This window comes from Lucilia sericata, unplaced genomic scaffold (assembly GCF_015586225.1).
Source record: "Lucilia sericata isolate MDLA Ls3-8-SP2 unplaced genomic scaffold, ASM1558622v1 Contig001168F_arrow, whole genome shotgun sequence".
Taxonomy (NCBI): domain Eukaryota; kingdom Metazoa; phylum Arthropoda; class Insecta; order Diptera; family Calliphoridae; genus Lucilia; species Lucilia sericata.
In genome coordinates this window covers 124,744-140,772 of record NW_023995137.1, presented here as the reverse complement: position 1 = coordinate 140,772, position 16,029 = coordinate 124,744, and the positions used below count along the sequence as shown (strand labels likewise).

Below are 16,029 nucleotides of genomic sequence, written 5' to 3'. Positions count from 1 at the left end.
TTATAGTCCAAACTTTAGTCTTTAATGTAGATTATAGTCAGGACAATAGTCTAGACTATTTAGTCTTTAATCAAGACTATAGTTAGGACAATAGTCTAGAGTCTAGTCTATATTCCGGACAATAGTCTAGACTATAGTCAGAATAATAGTCTAGATTGTAGTGAGGATAATAGTATAGACTATATTCAGGACAATAATCGAAACTATAGTCAGGACAATAGTCTAAACTATAGTCAGGACAATAGTCTAGACTATAGTAAGGACAATAGTCTAAACTATAGTCAGGACAATAGTCTAGACTATAGTAAGGACAATAGTCTAGACTATAGTCAGGACAATAGTCTAGACTATAGTCAGGACAATAGTCTAGACTATTTAGTCTATATTCAGGACAATAGTCTAGAGTATAGTTAGGACAATATTCCAGACTATAGAAAGGACAATAGTCTAGACTATAGTCAGGACAATAGTCTAAACTATAGTCAGGACAATGGTCTAAACTATAGTCAGGATAATAGTCCAGACTATAGTCAGGACAAGAGCCTAGACTATAGTTAGGACAAGAGTCTAGACTATAGTCAGGACAATAGTCTAAAATATAGTCAGGACAATATCTAAAATATAGTCAGGACAATATTCAGGACAATAGTCTAGACTATATTCAGGACAATAGTCTAGACTATAGTCAGGACAATGGTACAGACTATAGTCAGGACAATAGTCTAGACTATAGTCAGAACAATTGTCTAGATTATATTCAAGACAAGAGTCTAGACTATAGTCAGAATAATAATCTAGATTGTAGTGAGGATAATAGTCTAGACTATATTCAGGACAATAGTCTAGACTATAGTCAGGACAAGTGTCTAGAGTATAGTCAGGGCATGAGTCTTGACTATAGTAAGGACAAGAGTCTAGACTATATTCAGGACAAGAGTCTAGACTATAGTCAGGACAAGAGTCTAGACTATAGTCTGGACAAAAGTCTAGACTATAGTCAGAACAATAGTCTAGAATATAGTCAAGGCAATAGTCTATACTATTTAATATTTAAGTCCAGACTATAGTCAGAACAATAGTCTAGTCTTTAGTCAGGGCAATAGTTTAGTCTATAGTCAGGACATAGTCTAGACTGTAATCAGTATAATAGTCTAGACTATAGTCAGTAAAATAGCTACGACAATAGTCTAGATTATAGTCAAGGCAATAGTGTAGACTTTAGTCAAGACAATAATTTAGACTAAAGCTAGACTATCAAGAGAAGTAGTCTTAACTATAGTTTATACTAAAGTCAATTCTTATTGTTGTTATTTCCTTTCTAACGTGTAGTAAAGGCACTCAAGAAATGAGCACCACTCATATCGAATTGCTGCTCATAACTTTCATCGGCCGATGATGATGCATTCTGTGCATTAGCTGCCGCAGTAGCTAAAGCTGCTATACTGCTGTTGTTGTTGTTATTGTTGATATGATTGGCACTGCTAGCGCCTTTAAGTTGTTCCATATCGATGAGAGGGGGTTTATCACCCGGCTTCCAGCGCCTGTGTATACCCATAGATTTTAGTTTTTGACATACAGAAGAAGGTGATATAGCATAACCTTTTTCGGCCAAGCGAGCCGATACTTTCCAGTATTGTATATTGTTATCTTCTTTAATTAGTTCTAAAATTTCGCGAGTAATTTCTTTATCGCGTACTTCACGTTCGGCGGCCTTAAGGCGACGTCTGGGATTAGAGTGTTTTTGTTCAGGGTGGTTGGGTTGTTGTTGGGTGGTTGTTTGTTGTTGCAATTGTTTTTGTTGCTTTTGCAGTAGTTGTTGTTGTTGCTGTTCAAGTTCTCTTTCCTGTTGGCGTTGTAGTTTTTGCTGTTCCAGTTGTTGTTGCTGCTGTTGCAACTGTTGTTGTCTTTGTAGCAGTTGTTGGATTTGTTGTTGCTGTTGTAAATGTTGTTGCTGCAATTTCTGTTGGTGGTCCAATTGCTGCTGCACCAGTAGGGCCTGTTGCTGTCTTTCTGTATCCGTTTCTCGTCTTGTATCACTACCTTCACTTAATACGCTGCCCGTGTCTTCATCGTGTCTCATCATGGTCATGCGAATATCACGTCTATTGCGATATGATAGCGGTACTCCCTTTATTATGGCATCTCTTAATTTCCAAGCAGTCATTTGTGAGACATTAAGGGCCTTGGCTATTTCCATAGTTGAGGCATTTTGTGCCACCAACATTTTGGCCATGGCATATTTTTCATCGTCTATGAAAACGTTGGGTTTGCGGGGTTTCTTCTTGGAACCACTGAGGTTGTTCGATGATCTGTAATTGGGGTTTTAAATTGGTTATAAAGACATGTTTATTAAAATTCGAAATAAAAAATTTTACTAAAAACCAGAATTTTCACTACATAGAAATTCAAATTTCACTAAAAATTCAAATTTTCACTAGAAATTCACATTTTCACTAAAAATTCAAATTTTCATTAAAACTTCCAATATTCACTAAAAAATCAAATTTTTACTAAAAATTCAAATTTTTACAAAAAATTAAAATTTTCACTAAAAATTAAAATTTTCACTAAAAATTAAAATTTTCATTAAAAATTAAAATTTTCACTAAAAATTCAATTTTTTTACAATAAAATTCAAATTTTCACTAAAAATTCAAATTTTCATTAAAAATTACAATTTTCACTAAAAATTCAAATTTTTATACAAAATAAAAATTTTCACTAAAAATTAAAATTTTCACTAAAAATAGACATTTTTACTAAATTCATTAAAAATTTAAATATTCTTTGAAAACCCAGTTTTTATAAATATGGATTTTTAACTAAAAATCCAAATTTTCACTAAAATTTCTAATTTTCACTAAATATCCGAATTTTCATTAAAAACCCAAAATTTTATTAGAAAATCTAAAATTTTTCACTTACGTTTCACTATTCTGCATAGAAGCAATGGGACGTATTGAAAGATTGACAGGTAATTGATGACTATAAAAAATAAACAACAAATACATTAATGTAATTAACAAATTCATTAAATCAATAAAAACTTATTAAACTTACATAGCAGCTGCTACAGCTGGTGATATCTGATTTAATAGAGGCAATTTTTTAGCATTGCCCAAGGGATTTGAAGGAGCATCTTCAGTATCTTTTAAATTAATTGATTTTTGTAAATATAAAGATTGTTGTTGTTGTTGTTGACTATTTACATGTTCAGTCTCTTGTTGTATTTGTTGTTCGTGTGTCTGATGAGAACGTTGATATTGATGATGATCATCATCATCATTATCACTGTCCGAATCGCTAGCGTCATCATTGTTATTATTAAGGTGAGCATTTTTATTAATTTCCATAAGTCTTTGTTGTTGTACTACAGATATTTTATTGTGCAATTTATGTTGTTCTAATATGGCGTTTGTTGTTGCAGTTGATAAATGTTGTTGTTGTTGTGTTTGCTGCTGAGCATTATTTAATTTCAATTCATTTGTTCGTTGTATTACTGAAGTGGCATTACTAAAATTATTACTTTCTCTTAATAATTGTTCTTGTTGCTGTTGTTGTAGTTCCAGGTGATGTTGCTCCAGTTGCTGTTGGTGATGGTGTTGTTCCTCATTATCTGTTTCTTGATTATTATCATTAATATCATCTTCCTCTTCATCTTCGGTAGCTGGCCGTTCACGTTTGATGTGTTCGGTAAAGGGCTGATGATTTAATTGATTTTCGGGTTTTTCTATTGCTAATGTGTCGAGTCCATTATCGGGCATTTCAGTTTCATTGTTATCATTATCCTCTTCTTCATCTTCCGGAGGATCAATGACACGCTCATGCAAACTGACGCCATTGACAAGACTTTTACGCAAACGCCAGGCAAATGTCCGTGATATATTCAATTCATTAGCAATAACAGTGGTGGTGGCTTCCCTTAGTATCAATTGTTTGGCCAAGGCAATTTTCTTCGCATCTAACTTGATGCGAGTGCGTCCCTTGCGTTTGTTGTTGGCCATGATAATTCTGTAAACGGAGGGAATGTTTAAATGTTTTATTTCTTAATAAAACTAATAATTTAGAAACACCGTAATATTTGAACTTACTTTCTGTTATGGAGATAAATAGCATTTTCCGGTTTGCGTATGCCAATGCGTCTGGGGAAATTGTTATATTGCACGATATTTTGTTTGAAAAGTTGTTGCAAGGGCCTGAAATTTCACAAAAACAAACAAAATCAAGAAAAGTACTAGTCATTAATGTCTATTTATCTATTTATCTATCTATCTATCTATCTATCTATCTATCTATCTATCTATCTATCTATCTATCTATCTATCTATCTATCTATCTATCTATCTATCTATCTATCTATCTATCTATCTATCTATCTATCTATCTATCTATCTATCTATCTATCTATCTATCTATCTATCTATCTATCTATCTATCTATCTATCTATCTATCTATCTATCTATCTATCTATCTATCTATCTATCTATCTATCTATCTATCTATCTATCTATCTATCTATCTATCTATCTATCTATCTATCTATCTATCTATCTATCTATCTATCTATCTATCTATCTATCTATCTATCTATCTATCTATCTATCTATCTATCTATCTATCTATCTATCTATCTATCTATCTATCTATCTATCTATCTATCTATCTATCTATCTATCTATCTATCTATCTATCTATCTATCTATCTATCTATCTATCTATCTATCTATCTATCTATCTATCTATCTATCTATCTATCTATCTATCTATCTATCTATCTATCTATCTATCTATCTATCTATCTATCTATCTATCTATCTATCTATCTATCTATCTATCTATCTATCTATCTATCTATCTATCTATCTATCTATCTATCTATCTATCTATCTACTTACATTTTCGCCGTTTTCGAAGGACAGCCAGTACGTTTATGCCAGCCCAGATGGTGACCGGTGGGGAATAAAACATTGCAGTCGGAACATTGCATAGGGCGCCTAAAAATTTAAATAAAACATCTCCCGTTAATATTTCGTTTTTTCAAATTAACACACAAAACAACTTACGTTTGATTACGTCTCTTCTTAACACAACGGCCTCGCCTTATATGTTTCTCCAGGAAACGTTTATAAAAGTAGGTCTTCTTACAATTCGTACACTCATAGACGGGTCCCGAAGTGCCGTGTACACTTTGCATGTGAGCCTTAAGAACTTGTTTCATTTCGAAAATTTGAAAGCAATGAGGACATTGATAACCACGCATGTGTGTCATACCAGCTGCAGCATCTGTCGCTGATACTGAACCACCATTAGTAAGTGTAGCGCCTGCGCCTCCATCTTCTGATGGTGTTATTAATTCAATTTCCGGTATTAATGGCAGCGGTCCATCTTCATCCTCATCATCTTGATCGGTATCACTACCTGTGCCTTCGCCAGCCTCATCATCACTTGCACCATTAGCCTGGATACCGTTTAATTTACTTAAATGCTGTTGCATATACTCATGCATCAAACGTATTGAGTTAAAATCAAATGCAGGTTTTTGTCCATTGGCACTTTTTATTTCACCATCATCTTCTACCAGATCATTATGATGTTGGCGATCATCATCTTCTTCATGTTCATTATGATCACCATTATCTTGATCTAATCTATGATCGCCATTTATTTGTCTTTGTAGATGATGTTTATAAATTTGTTCATCTAATTCTGGTTCCTCTTCCACGTCACTTTTATGTGGGGAATTTTTATGATGTTGTCCATTTGTTATTTCATGTTCTTCAACTTCATCATCTTCCTCCGATTCTAGGGTATTAGTTTGATCTGATTTACTTTCTATTTTACGTATTAAGAGTTGTTGTCTGAAGAAATTATCGGCATCTTCACATTTCTTTTGAATAGACAGGCCGATATGGTGTTTTTGGCACATGTTATGCAGACTTGTTGCGGTAGGGTATCGCCACGTTCGATCTGAAATTATATTGAATGAATATAGAAGATTTTAGTGAAAAAACATACAATTTTAATTTTAAATTTATCTGAAGCTAATTCTACTGTGTGTACTACACTATATTATACAAACGATAGTCTACTTATAAATCCGGTAATGATCGAGTATATATTCTGATATATGAAATGAAGTCTGGACTTATATTTAGTCTAGAGTTTGGACAATAGTCTAGTTTATAGTTTGGAATAAATCTTAGTCTATAGTCTAGACTATTGTCTAAATTATGTGTTATATTCTAGTTTATAGTCTAGTCTATAGTCTAGTCAATAGTCTAGTCTATAGTCTAGTCAATAGTCTAGTCTATAGTCTAGTCAATAGTCTAGTCTATAGTCTAGTCTATAGTCTTCTATAGTCTAGTCTATAGTCTAGTCTATAGTCTAGTCTATAGTCTAGTCTATAGTCTAGTCTATAGTCTAGTCTATAGTCTAGTCTATAGTCTAGTCTATAGTCTAGTCTATAGTCTAGTCTATAGTCTAGTCTATAGTCCTAGTCTATAGTCTAGTCTATAGTCTAGTCTATAGTCTAGTCTATAGTCTAGTCTATAGTCTAGTCTATAGTCTAGTCTATAGTCTAGTCTATAGTCTAGTCTATAGTCTAGTCTATAGTCTAGTCTATAGTCTAGTCTATAGTCTAGTCTATAGTCTAGTCTATAGTCTAGTCTATAGTCTAGTCTATAGTCTAGTCTATAGTCTAGTCTATAGTCTAGTCTATAGTCTAGTCTAGTCTATAGTCTAGTCTATAGTCTAGTCTATAGTCTAGTCTATAGTCTAGTCTATAGTCTAGTCTATAGTCTAGTCTATAGTCTAGTCTATAGTCTAGTCTATAGTCTAGTCTATAGTCTAGTCTATAGTCTAGTCTATAGTCTAGTCTATATACTAGTCTAGTCTATAGTCTAGTCTATAGACTAGTCTATAGACTAGTCTAGTCTATAGTTAGTTTATAGACTAGTCTAGTCTAGACTATAAAGACTAGTCTAGTCTAGTCTATAGTCTAGTCTATAGTCTAGTCTATAGTCTAGTCTATAGTCTAGTCTATAGTCTAGTCTATAGTCTAGTCTATAGTCTAGTCTATAGTCTAGTCTATAGTCTAGTCTATAGTCTAGTCTATAGTCTAGTCTATAGTCTATACTATAGACTAGACTATAGACTAGATATAGACTAGACTATAGACTAGACTATAGACTAGACTATAGACTAGACTATAGACTAGACTATAGACTAGACTAGACTAGTCTTTTATAGTCTAGACTAGACTAGTCTATAAACTAACTATAGACTAGACTAGTCTATAGACTAGTCTATAGACTAGACTATAGACTCGACTAGTATATAGACTAGACTATACTAGACTATAGACTAGACTATAGACTAGACTATAGACTAGACTATAGACTAGACTATAGACTAGACTAGACTAGACTATAGACTAGACTATAGACTAGACTATAGACTAGACTATAGACTAGACTATAGACTAGACTATAGACTAGACTAGACTATAGACTAGACTAGACTAGACTAGACTATAGACTAGACTATAGACTAGACTATAGACTAGACTATAGACTAGACTATAGACTAGACTATAGACTAGACTATAGACTAGACTATAGACTAGACTATAGACTAGACTATAGACTAGACTATAGACTAGACTATAGACTAGACTATAGACTAGACTATAGACTAGACTATAGACTAGACTATAGACTAGACTATAGACTAGACTATAGACTAGACTATAGACTAGACTATAGACTAGACTATAGACTAGACTATAGACTAGACTATAGACTAGACTATAGACTAGACTATAGACTAGACTATAGACTAGACTATAGACTAGACTATAGACTAGACTATAGACTAGACTATAGACTAGACTATTGACTAGACTATAGACTAGACTATTGACTAGACTATAGACTAGACTATTGACTAGACTATAGACTAGACTATAAACTAGAATATAACACATAATTTAGACAATAGTCCTAGACTATAGACTAAGATTTATTCCAAACTATAAACTAGACTATTGTCCAAACTCTAGACTAAATATAAGTCCAGACTTCATTTCATATATCAGAATATATACTCGATCATTACCGGATTTATAAGTAGACTATCGTTTGTATAATATAGTGTAGTACACACAGTAGAATTAGCTTCAGATAAATTTAAAATTAAAATTGTATGTTTTTTCACTAAAATCTTCTATATTCATTCAATATAATTTCAGATCGAACGTGGCGATACCCTACCGCAACAAGTCTGCATAACATGTGCCAAAAACACCATATCGGCCTGTCTATTCAAAAAGAAATGTGAAGATGCCGATAATTTCTTCAGACAACAACTCTTAATACGTAAAATAGAAAGTAAATCAGATCAAACTAATACCCTAGAATCGGAGGAAGATGATGAAGTTGAAGAACATGAAATAACAAATGGACAACATCATAAAAATTCCCCACATAAAAGTGACGTGGAAGAGGAACCAGAATTAGATGAACAAATTTATAAACATCATCTACAAAGACAAATAAATGGCGATCATAGATTAGATCAAGATAATGGTGATCATAATGAACATGAAGAAGATGATGATCGCCAACATCATAATGATCTGGTAGAAGATGATGGTGAAATAAAAAGTGCCAATGGACAAAAACCTGCATTTGATTTTAACTCAATACGTTTGATGCATGAGTATATGCAACAGCATTTAAGTAAATTAAACGGTATCCAGGCTAATGGTGCAAGTGATGATGAGGCTGGCGAAGGCACAGGTAGTGATACCGATCAAGATGATGAGGATGAAGATGGACCGCTGCCATTAATACCGGAAATTGAATTAATAACACCATCAGAAGATGGAGGCGCAGGCGCTACACTTACTAATGGTGGTTCAGTATCAGCGACAGATGCTGCAGCTGGTATGACACACATGCGTGGTTATCAATGTCCTCATTGCTTTCAAATTTTCGAAATGAAACAAGTTCTTAAGGCTCACATGCAAAGTGTACACGGCACTTCGGGACCCGTCTATGAGTGTACGAATTGTAAGAAGACCTACTTTTATAAACGTTTCCTGGAGAAACATATAAGGCGAGGCCGTTGTGTTAAGAAGAGACGTAATCAAACGTAAGTTGTTTTGTGTGTTAATTTGAAAAAACGAAATATTAACGGGAGATGTTTTATTTAAATTTTTAGGCGCCCTATGCAATGTTCCGACTGCAATGTTTTATTCCCCACCGGTCACCATCTGGGCTGGCATAAACGTACTGGCTGTCCTTCGAAAACGGCGAAAATGTAAGTAGATAGATAGATAGATAGATAGATAGATAGATAGATGATAGATAGATAGATAGATAGATAGATAGATAGATAGATAGATCAGATAGATAGATAGATAGATAGATGATAGATAGATAGATAGATAGATAGATAGATAGATAGCATCGCTCGCTCGCTCGCTCGCTCGCATCTAGCTCGCTCGCTCCTCGCTCGCTCGCTCGCTCGCTCGCTCGCTCGCTCGCTCGCTCGCTCGCTAGCTCGCTCGCTGCTCGCTCGCTCGCTCGCTCGCTCGCTCGCTCGCTCGCTGCTCGCTCGCTTCGCTCGCTCGCTCGCTCGCTCGCCTCGCTCGCTCGCTCGCTCGCTCGCTCGCTCGCTCGCTCGCTCGCTCGCTAGCTCGCTCGCTCGCTCGCTCGCTCGCTCGCTCGCTCGCTCGCTCGCTCGCTCGCTCGCTAGCTCGCTCCTCGCTCGCTCGCTCTCTCGCTGCTCGCTCGCTCGCTCGCTCGCTCGCTCGCTCGCTCGCTCGCTCGCTCGCTCGCTCGCTCGCTCGCTCGCTCCGCTCGCTCGCTCGCTCGCTCGCTCGCTCGCTCGCTCGCTCGCTTCGCTCGCTCGCTCGCTCCCTCGCTCCTCGCCCTTCCTGCCTCGTCCTTTTCTTGCTTTTGTTTGTTTTTGTGCCCTTTCCGGCCTTGCCCCCACTTTTCCCCCAACATATCGTGCAATATAACAATTTCCCCAGACGCATTGGCATACGCAAACCGGAAAATGCTATTTATCTCCATAACAGAAAGTAAGTTCAAATATTACGGTGTTTCTAAATTATTAGTTTTATTAAGAAATAAAACATTTAAACATTCCCTCCGTTTACAGAATTATCATGGCCAACAACAAACGCAAGGGACGCACTCGCATCAAGTTAGATGCGAAGAAAATTGCCTTGGCCAAACAATTGATACTAAGGGAAGCCACCACCACTGTTATTGCTAATGAATTGAATATATCACGGACATTTGCCTGGCGTTTGCGTAAAAGTCTTGTCAATGGCGTCAGTTTGCATGAGCGTGTCATTGATCCTCCGGAAGATGAAGAAGAGGATAATGATAACAATGAAACTGAAATGCCCGATAATGGACTCGACACATTAGCAATAGAAAAAACCCGAAAATCAATTAAATCATCAGCCCTTTACCGAACACATCAAACGTGAACGGCCAGCTACCGAAGATGAAGAGGAAGATGATATTAATGATAATAATCAAGAAACAGATAATGAGGAACAACACCATCACCAACAGCAACTGGAGCAACATCACCTGGAACTACAACAACAGCAACAAGAACAATTATTAAGAGAAAGTAATAATTTTAGTAATGCCACTTCAGTAATACAACGAACAAATGAATTGAAATTAAATAATGCTCAGCAGCAAACACAACAACAACAACATTTATCAACTGCAACAACAAACGCCATATTAGAACAACATAAATTGCACAATAAAATATCTGTAGTACAACAACAAAGACTTATGGAAATTAATAAAAATGCTCACCTTAATAATAACAATGATGACGCTAGCGATTCGGACAGTGATAATGATGATGATGATCATCATCAATATCAACGTTCTCATCAGACACACGAACAACAAATACAACAAGAGACTGAACATGTAAATAGTCAACAACAACAACAACAATCTTTATATTTACAAAAATCAATTAATTTAAAAGATACTGAAGATGCTCCTTCAAATCCCTTGGGCAATGCTAAAAAATTGCCTCTATTAAATCAGATATCACCAGCTGTAGCAGCTGCTATGTAAGTTTAATAAGTTTTTATTGATTTAATGAATTTGTTAATTACATTAATGTATTTGTTGTTTATTTTTTATAGTCATCAATTACCTGTCAATCTTTCAATACGTCCCATTGCTTCTATGCAGAATAGTGAAACGTAAGTGAAAAATTTTAGATTTTCTAATAAAATTTTGGGTTTTTAATGAAAATTCGGATATTTAGTGAAAATTAGAAATTTTAGTGAAAATTTGGATTTTTAGTTAAAAATCCATATTTATAAAAACTGGGTTTTCAAAGAATATTTAAATTTTTAATGAATTTAGTAAAAATGTCTATTTTTAGTGAAATTTTAATTTTTAGTGAAAATTTTTATTTTGTATAAAAATTTGAATTTTTAGTGAAAATTGTAATTTTAATTGACAATTTGAATTTTTAGTGAAAATTTGAATTTATTTGTAAAAACCTTGAATTTTCGTGACACATTTTAATTTTCATGAAATTTTCATTTTTCGTGCCACATTTTACTTTTTCGTGACCACTTTTCCTTTTTGTCCCCCTTTGCCTTTTTCGTCCCCCTTTGCTTTTTTCGTGCCTCTTGGCCGTTTTCCTGCCCCTTTGCCTTTTCGTGCCCCTGTGCATTTCTCGTGCCCCTTTGCCTTTTTCGTGCCCTTTGCCTTTCTCTGTCGTGCCCCTTCTGGTTTTTCGTCCCCTTTTTATCTTTCGCCTTTTCCTCACCCTGTCTTTCTACCCAATTCCAAACCCCCATTACAGATCATCGAACAACCTCAGTGGTTCCAAGAAGAAACCCCGCAAACCCAACGTTTTCATAGACGATGAAAAATATGCCATGGCCAAAATGTTGGTGGCACAAAATGCCTCAACTATGGAAATAGCCAAGGCCCTTAATGTCTCACAAATGACTGCTTGGAAATTAAGAGATGCCATAATAAAGGGAGTACCGCTATCATATCGCAATAGACGTGATATTCGCATGACCATGATGAGACACGATGAAGACACGGGCAGCGTATTAAGTGAAGGTAGTGATACAAGACGAGAAACGGATACAGAAAGACAGCAACAGGCCCTACTGGTGCAGCAGCAATTGGACCACCAACAGAAATTGCAGCAACAACATTTACAACAGCAACAACAAATCCAACAACTGCTACAAAGACAACAACAGTTGCAACAGCAGCAACAACAACTGGAACAGCAAAAACTACAAACGCCAACAGGAAAGAGAACTTGAACAGCAACAACAACAACTACTGCAAAAGCAACAAAAACAATTGCAACAACAAACAACCACCCAACAACAACCCAACCACCCTGAACAAAAACACTCTAATCCCAGACGTCGCCTTAAGGCCGCCGAACGTGAAGTACGCGATAAAGAAATTACTCGCGAAATTTTAGAACTAATTAAAGAAGATAACAATATACAATACTGGAAAGTATCGGCTCGCTTGGCCGAAAAAGGTTATGCTATATCACCTTCTTCTGTATGTCAAAAACTAAAATCTATGGGTATACACAGGCGCTGGAAGCCGGGTGATAAACCCCCTCTCATCGATATGGAACAACTTAAAGGCGCTAGCAGTGCCAATCATATCAACAATAACAACAACAACAGCAGTATAGCAGCTTTAGCTACTGCGGCAGCTAATGCACAGAATGCATCATCATCGGCCGATGAAAGTTATGAGCAGCAATTCGATATGAGTGGTGCTCATTTCTTGAGTGCCTTTACTACACGTTAGAAAGGAAATAACAACAATAAGAATTGACTTTAGTATAAACTATAGTTAAGACTACTTCTCTTGATAGTCTAGCTTTAGTCTAAATTATTGTCTTGACTAAAGTCTACACTATTGCCTTGACTATAATCTAGACTATTGTCGTAGCTATTTTACTGACTATAGTCTAGACTATTATACTGATTACAGTCTAGACTATGTCCTGACTATAGACTAAACTATTGCCCTGACTAAAGACTAGACTATTGTTCTGACTATAGTCTGGACTTAAATATTAAATAGTATAGACTATTGCCTTGACTATATTCTAGACTATTGTTCTGACTATAGTCTAGACTTTTGTCCAGACTATAGTCTAGACTCTTGTCCTGACTATAGTCTAGACTCTTGTCCTGAATATAGTCTAGACTCTTGTCCTTACTATAGTCAAGACTCATGCCCTGACTATACTCTAGACACTTGTCCTGACTATAGTCTAGACTATTGTCCTGAATATAGTCTAGACTATTATCCTCACTACAATCTAGATTATTATTCTGACTATAGTCTAGACTCTTGTCTTGAATATAATCTAGACAATTGTTCTGACTATAGTCTAGACTATTGTCCTGACTATAGTCTGTACCATTGTCCTGACTATAGTCTAGACTATTGTCCTGAATATAGTCTAGACTATTGTCCTGAATATTGTCCTGACTATATTTTAGATATTGTCCTGACTATATTTTAGACTATTGTCCTGACTATAGTCTAGACTCTTGTCCTAACTATAGTCTAGGCTCTTGTCCTGACTATAGTCTGGACTATTATCCTGACTATAGTTTAGACCATTGTCCTGACTATAGTTTAGACTATTGTCCTGACTATAGTCTAGACTATTGTCCTTTCTATAGTCTGGAATATTGTCCTAACTATACTCTAGACTATTGTCCTGAATATAGACTAAATAGTCTAGACTATTGTCCTGACTATAGTCTAGACTATTGTCCTGACTATAGTCTAGACTATTGTCCTTACTATAGTCTAGACTATTGTCCTGACTATAGTTTAGACTATTGTCCTTACTATAGTCTAGACTATTGTCCTGACTATAGTTTAGACTATTGTCCTGACTATAGTTTCGATTATTGTCCTGAATATAGTCTATACTATTATCCTCACTACAATCTAGACTATTATTCTGACTATAGTCTAGACTATTGTCCGGAATATAGACTAGACTCTAGACTATTGTCCTAACTATAGTCTTGATTAAAGACTAAATAGTCTAGACTATTGTCCTGACTATAATCTACATTAAAGACTAAAGTTTGGACTATAAAATAGACTAATGTCTTAACTATAGTCTCGGCAATAGTCTTGACTATTGCCTTGACTATAGCCTAGACTACTTATTATCTTTGTTACATATATTATAAACTTTATTCTGGAATATAGTCTTGTCTATACTTTGGTCTTCACTATAGTTTAGACTACTGTTCAGGAAATAGACTATTGTCTTGACTTTGACCTTGACTATAGTATAGACTATAATCTCTAATATTGAAGGCGATCATTTTGTAGCAGTATATAGTAGAATTAGTTAAACTTGTTGTAGAAGTTGTAGAAATATTTAGTTAAAAATTAGACTGCATAACTGACAGCTAAAAATTAAGTCATTATATAAATCAACAGACCGAATTACTGCATTTGTGAGCGAGTAAAATTTGCAAATTTGCATTCGATTCAGGCTGAATTGCATTCTTAACCGGTTAAAGATTATAAAAATTATCGTTATTGATAGTATTTTATGTGAAACAAGAAATCTATAACAAATGCTTTAAATCGGCTTTAGATTTGGAAAAACAGCTATTTTTGTTAAACTATTGGAATTTTTAAATTAAGATTTAAATTATGAAAAATATTAGTGTAAAAATTATAATAATTAATGTAAATTAAAAAAACAAAAAACATTCCTTTTAAAAAAAATAATTTTTATTTACAAATTTCCGCGTCCCTAGTGAGTCTAAAATAATTTTATTATTTTAATTTTTCTTTAAAAGTATTTTGTTAGTTTTTTTCATACAAAACAATGACTTCTTTTTAAAAGACATGATTAGTTTTTATTATTATTTAAAATAATTTCCAATATTATTTATACATAAAGAACAAAGCATCTATTATTACTTTTTAAGGTTTTTCGTTATAGAAAATATGTATTTAAACTCAAATATATTTTAAACAAAACAAAAAAATAAAAATTTAAAAAGTGCAATTAAAAAAAAGAAAAAACAAAATAAAATCACACATTTTTCAGGTTAATCAGGAAAAATGTTTTAAGCAATAAACCATAAATTAAAAAAAGTATTTTTATAAATAAAAAAAAAAAAAGAAATATTAAGAATACTTTATAATTAGTGAAATAATCAATAATTTTTAAGCAGCTTTTAACAAATACAATGAACAAAAAGACCTAAATATAATTAATATTTAAGTTTTATTATTAAAATTATTTTATAATTCATTTTTAAATAATCTTATTTTTTAAATATGAAAAAGTGATTTATTTAAAAAAAACACATTTTAATTCATTATTTAATTTTATGATTTAAATGAAATATTTTATCAAATAAAATATTGTTATATAATAATAAATAAACAAATTAAGAAAAAAATAGTTGTGCCTCTTAAGAAAAATCCATAAAAGAACATTAAATTAAAGAAATTAGTTATAAAAACATATACATATAAATACAACGTTTTAGCTAAAACTGTAAACGTTAATAAATGACTGGCAGCCTTTAAAAACAAATTAATTATTAATTAACAAAATACATATAAAAAATCTATAAAATATTTAAAGCACTCATTTATTTAGAAAATGAAAAACATCTAATATATAAAATTTATTATTAAAACTAAACACTGTAGTTTATTAAAGATTGTTTATTTAATAACACCATTAAAGTAATTTGAACAAAAATCATTATCATTTACAAGAAATATTTAAAATGTATTCATTATTATACGAATGTCAAATAATTCATTCCACAAATTTATAAATTATAAAATATAAATAAAAAAAATTAACATAAACAACATACATACAAACAAATAAATACACAAAAATGTAATAAAGGAACAAATATAAACAAAATTATAAAATTATTGTTTGCAATGCATCTCATA

At 33.6% G+C, this 16,029-nt stretch overlaps 2 protein-coding genes across 2 annotated transcripts; one reads left to right on the top strand and one right to left on the bottom strand.

The window, feature by feature from the left end:
* Positions 1 to 485: 485 nt before the first annotated feature.
* LOC119610349 (mediator of RNA polymerase II transcription subunit 15-like) lies at positions 486 to 5,968 on the bottom strand (the record flags this gene model as incomplete). The annotated part of the gene is given in 7 exon segments (XM_037965509.1): positions 486 to 2,309; positions 2,926 to 2,985; positions 3,061 to 4,011; positions 4,092 to 4,196; positions 4,897 to 4,995; positions 5,065 to 5,893; positions 5,896 to 5,968. Coding segments are annotated over 7 exon segments (3,108 nt in total), but the record flags the coding sequence as incomplete, so codon positions are not given.
* Positions 5,969 to 6,231: 263 nt separating this feature from the next.
* LOC119610350 lies at positions 6,232 to 13,708 on the top strand. Its single transcript, XM_037965511.1, is given in 9 exon segments — positions 6,232 to 6,246; positions 8,250 to 9,154; positions 9,224 to 9,322; positions 9,987 to 10,091; positions 10,172 to 10,468; positions 10,470 to 11,123; positions 11,199 to 11,258; positions 11,873 to 12,323; positions 12,325 to 13,708. Coding segments are annotated over 9 exon segments (3,126 nt in total). The 3' UTR covers positions 12,865 to 13,708.
* The last annotated feature ends 2,321 nt before the right edge of the window (positions 13,709 to 16,029 follow it).